Source organism: Helianthus annuus, chromosome 8 (genome assembly GCF_002127325.2).
Source record: "Helianthus annuus cultivar XRQ/B chromosome 8, HanXRQr2.0-SUNRISE, whole genome shotgun sequence".
Lineage (NCBI taxonomy): Eukaryota > Viridiplantae > Streptophyta > Magnoliopsida > Asterales > Asteraceae > Helianthus > Helianthus annuus.
Window position 1 is genome coordinate 117847677 of NC_035440.2, and position 5526 is coordinate 117853202.

Consider the following 5526-nt stretch of genomic DNA (forward strand, 5'->3'; position numbering starts at 1 on the left):
CCACATGTTAGATTCTTGTTGCCCTTCATCATCAACTGGTACAACATTCTCATGAATGTCGTTAGGATCATATTCACATATGGCGTTACCTTCATCTTCGATAATCATGTTATGCAGCAAGAAACAAGCATACATACAATATCTCGATGTTATGAGTTCAAGTGCTCGTGCTGTATAACAACCCTCGAAAACGCCCTAAAATACCCCGTATTTACGAAACCTAACCTGCGTGATGTTTATTTTAATTAAAAAATGAAAAATCAAGTTTTATTACCTGTCGCGGGCCGCGACAGGATTAGGGAGGGCCGATCGCGGGGCGCGACAAGCCATTGCTTTCCGGTCACCCCTTGTGCCACGTGTCAGGCCATGTGTCGAACCTAGGGAGGGCCAGTCACCGGCCGCGGGGCGCGAGGGACCCCCTTGGGCGGGTTGCGGGGCACGAGAGACCCCCAGAATTTGTATAAATTGAGATGTTCTGCTGCCTTTCAATCCTCGTTCAAATCTTTCTTTTCTCTCTATAATATCACATGAAATTATCAGACAAAATACCCCCTAAATCACGAAGCTCTGTCCCGTTGTAAGTATTTTAACCGCCGATCACTAATTCGATACACTGTCTGATTAATCTGGAACCCAGAAGCTGATGCCAAAGCGTTGCCTGTTTAGGGCTATGCTTTATAAACTAAGTTGGGGTTCTGTCTCGTGACGTATTGGTAATTTGAATTTGGGTTATTATACTAACGCGCGTGCAAGTATATTTTTAACAGGAACTCAAGAAAATTTACAGAAAATATCACTAGGAAGCCCGTAAAAAACCTAAGTTTACAATGTGAGTCATTCTCTTTTTCTATCAAACTATTTTACAAAAACCCTAAATGTTTTCAGTTATACTTACAGTAATTAAGTCTTTGTATTCTACAAAATACTGCCGGTATTATGGGGTTTTGTATACACTACTTGATAATCTTCACAATTGGACACGAGTAGCCAATGTGTAATATGACCATAGTCACTGATCCGTCGAGTGACAAGTACTTAGAGTTTTTGGTTAGATATAAACATTGTAATCACTCTTAATAATGTGAAGTTATAACAATGTGTTTTTATAAAATGGAATGTACTCACCATTATTTCTTGCTGATAAAATATTTTTAAAACGCGTTTCAGGTAAGTTAATGTGAAGCTATAAGAAGCCAGCTATGGAGCACTGAAGGCTTAAAGAAAGTGGCTTTAATTTACCTGAATAAAAGAAGAGGTTATATTTTCAGCAACTAGGGTTTATCCCTATAAAGATATTATAAATGAAATATGGGTTTTATCCCAATTGTTTAATAAAAAAGTTGGTGTTTTAGAAACTCTGAATTTATTTCCTAACAATGATCCTGATGTCTTATTTCCGCTGCCAAATTAATAAACACTGATACCACCGGCTCGTGTTCACGGCTCCCGCTCCCGGAGTGGGGTCGGGGGCTGCAAAATGCTGGGTTTGCAACTATGTGCCATTTTTGTTATAGAACCCCAAATAGACACTCAACATCTTTCCTAGCAGATTCTTGACATTTTGCAAATTTCTTTCTTTTTTCATCATCTGGATACGGTATAGTTTTAACAATCGCTGTGTATGTTGGGTATATTCCATCATCTAGATAATATCGCGACCAAGAACGTTAATGTCGTTATTCGAACCAGGAACACCAAAGAAAGCATGCCAAACCCAAAGATCATTCGATGCCACGACTTCTAGAATTAATGTGGGATGACCATGATCACCTCGAGTAAATTGACCTAGCCATGCATTAGGGCAATTACGCCAAGGCCAATGCATACAATTTATGCTACCAAGCATTACAGGAAAAGCATGTTTACCTTCGTGTGCCTGGTACAACTTTATGATGTCATTCTTTGTTGGCCTTCGTAAGGACTCTGTGTGTATAGTTTGACCAACCCTTTGCAAAATTGATACAAAGTCTCTCGTGAAGTTCTATCAGATATCTTCAAATATTCATCCCACATGTCGCTACTTGTACTGTAAGCCAATTGGCGAATTGCCGATGTACACTTTTGTAAAGTGGTAAATCCCCTTTTACCTGTAGCATCCCATCTTAATGTGAAAAATAGGTCATAATTAGCCAAATCGTTGGCTATACGTAAGAAAAGACGACGGCTCATTCGGAAACGATGCCTAAACATTTCATCTGTGTATATCGGGTTTTCGGCAAAGTAATCGGCCATCAACCTATCGTGGGCACCTACATATTTTATAAATGTATAAATTACACTAAGATTTAAATGGCACTTCAAAAAATATAATGCACGAAAAAAATATCTTCACGATCCCTATTTAAACGTTGTTGTCAGTTTCTCCATTTGGACGAGGTTTCTTCCTCCTCTATAATTATTTGTGTCGTTTCCATCACCACGTTAAAAAAATTCGTTGATCTCGTCAGAAGAAGTTGGTGACGCCATGGTGGTGGGATAACCTGTTTCTTCTTTTTCTTTTCTACTGTAGGTACAAATAATATAACTGATTTAGCTAAATTAACAGAGTTGTCCAAAAATTGAAAAATAGTAATTTAATCCATAAAATATAAAACTGAATCAATTTCGTGACAACTAGAAAATATAAAAATGATAGCGACATAAATTAAAGACGAAAACTCGATAATATAAAAAATGATAACGACATAATTTAAAGACCCCATTTTTGAGCAATTTTCGCCTTCATTTTTTGCAACACTTCTTTATCTTTTTCCGGGAGCGAGTTGATGCTTGTCGCCATTAGCTTAAAGTCTTCACGATCGGCCGCTTCTTGCATTTCTTTATCTTTCAATTTAAGTCTCGCCACTTGTATTTCGTTAAATTCGGTGAACTTGCTCATCAACTTATCCACCTTCGTTTCACTCGGAGTTTCATTTTTTGTCGACGCCTCTTTCTGTTTGGCCGCCACTTCCTTTTTTTTGTTTTGTCTCTACCATTTGTGGGCTTCATTTCCGGAATCTCCATCACTTCATCGTCAATCTCGGGTTCATCATTAATATTAATATGACAACGCACATCCGAATCACCGACACTATGCTCTATCGACTCGAGTGTTTTAAATCTCTTTGCTCTTGCTACCTCGTTAGAAACTGACGCCCCCTTGGGACAATTTTTAAAGATTTCTTAAGCCCCTACGTATGTAAATGCACTACATTCTTTCGTATGGTATTTTGACATAGCTATGGCAAAAACTGTTTCATCACTCGCCCCACTTGGCCGAATTGAATGAGCATTGTTGTAATAACCACAAAACATCGATATCTTCTTATTCATCTCTCGATACTTTGAGCCCGTTGAGTTCACTTTTCGGTACAGTTCTTTTTGCATCAAAGCATGAAATTTGTTGCAAACCTCCTTCCAAAAACTACCAGACTTTTGATTATTACCTACAAAAAAATATCAAGGTGTAAATAAATGTTGTGTTATCTTGAATAAATATTATCTTAGTATAATAAAAAAGTATAACATACCTACGATCGGACACGTAGATGTATTGGTCCACGTCCTTGCCAACGCCATCTCTTCGATCGATGTCCAAGTTTGACCTCTGCCGGTGGTTAAATTATCTTGTTCTGGCCTCTTTGAACGCTTTCTTTAAGATGTTTTCTTAGAACTTTGAGGTTGGGTTTCGGGTACAACGTCAATGTCATCCAAATCATCTAACGAAGGGGTATCAGGTGTCGGTTGCGATTAGACCTTCGTATGAATAGGCCGACTTTGGCTTTGTTGGGCCTTTTAAGTTGTTGCTGATATTATTGTTGAAATTGGATTTGTTTATGTTGAAATAAACTAGTAGGTTGCGGAGTTTGAGGGAGTTGCGTGAACTCGTTAGGATTCGGGGTTAGAGAGAGTTGCGTGAACGCGTTAGGAGTCGGGATTTGAGGGAGTTGGTTGAACGCATTAGGAACTTGATTGTAGCTTGTAAAAGAAAGTTGTGGAGTCGCCCACATCGGATCAACGGGTGTCGTCCATGGGGTTTGTGGCGGGTTGTTTTTGTTGTTCGGGTTGCTTGGATCCATGGTAGTATTAACTATAGCTTAATAACACACACATAAACAGAGTTGCATAAATCATAAACAAACGAACAGATTCGGGTGACCAACAAACAAATTCAATTCAATTCAATAAAATAAAAACAACTTTGCTGATTTCAAAACTTAAGAAGACATAAAGGGGGCTGATAAAATAAAATTGTAATATGATAACAATATACATCATGGATTCAATGAGATCAGTAGCTACTTAGTCCCACTATAGTGTCCTAAAGGGAAGAACTATGGCATTCTAGCAGGATCTTGAGAAGTAACCTCCCACAATTAACAAAAAAAAACATGTTTTTTTTTCCTGTAGGATGGGTCCATATACTTATAGATTGTGACCCACTAAGATTCCAAGGTTTAAACTACTGCTACTAAAACCAATACTTAACTAACTTATAATTTGAGTCTAATTAGCTGCTACAACAACAACTCAAATCAGTAACAGCCACAACCATATACTACTATATAATTTCAATGAATGTTAAAAACTTAAATGCATTACTAATAAGCAACTATTCTGTCATGGCTGCAAATATAGAGGTTGCTGATAATACATGTAAAGGGGCAAATTTGTCCACAACTAGCTTATCACCACACGTTAAGGCTTAGATTAAACAACAATACTTTTCAATTCGTCACTTGTATGCACAGTAAACACCGTAAACACGCATTGATCAAAAGCAAAATCAACGCCTCAATTAAACAAATTAAAATAAAAACGATAAAGAGGATGATGATAATCAGAAAAGAGAAACAACGCAACGAACCAGTGCAGATTAAGATCATGTAATTTGCGCTTGTGAATTAAAAATACATATCATAGAAAACAAGTACCTGATTATCACAAACACAGGAAAAGAATTTGTTGCTGCTATCGTGCTTCTTAATGTTGGGGTTAGGGTTTGCATGAATAATGGAAAAAAGGGGGAACATGGTTGTCGTGGTTTAATCTACACCAACCACCATGATTTATTCCAGGTCCACTAGAGATCAGAAGTCCAATAGCGGCTTCAGCAGCTACAATAGCTATAACAAAAATGAGGGGGGTTAGTATAGGGCATGAATAATGGGCCTGTGTGGCAAATCATGACCCAACCATGAACCCCACACCCTATAGTACCTGTCACATTTGAAAATATTTTAACAATTGGTTATGACCAGCTTTGAAAACTTTTTTGAAGTATTTTCAAAAATTGCGTTTAGTACCTGACACATTTGGTTTGCCACATGCCAAGCAGCTCTCGGCCTATTTGAATATTCTGACATATTTTGGTATTTTCAAAAATTGCGTTTAGTACAGACCGAATGTGTCAGGTACTAAACACATTTGGTATGCCACATGCCAAGCAGCTCTCGGCCTATTTTCAAATGGGCATCCTGAGGTTATGACCAGCTTTGAATAGTCAAAATATTTTATTTATCATAACATATCAGTAAGTAAAAGGTT

General features: G+C 37.8%; 1 protein-coding gene across 1 annotated transcript; it reads right to left on the reverse strand.

The window, feature by feature from the left end:
- Positions 1-1887: 1887 nt before the first annotated feature.
- On the reverse strand, positions 1888-4058 carry LOC110870654. The gene is made up of 4 exons (XM_022119834.1): positions 3830-4058; positions 3232-3425; positions 2973-3138; positions 1888-2249 (listed from the first exon to the last, which is right to left on the reverse strand). Exons 1-4 carry the CDS (start codon positions 4056-4058, stop codon positions 1888-1890), a joined length of 951 nt encoding a protein of 316 aa, XP_021975526.1.
- Between the last annotated feature and the right edge of the window lie 1468 nt (positions 4059-5526).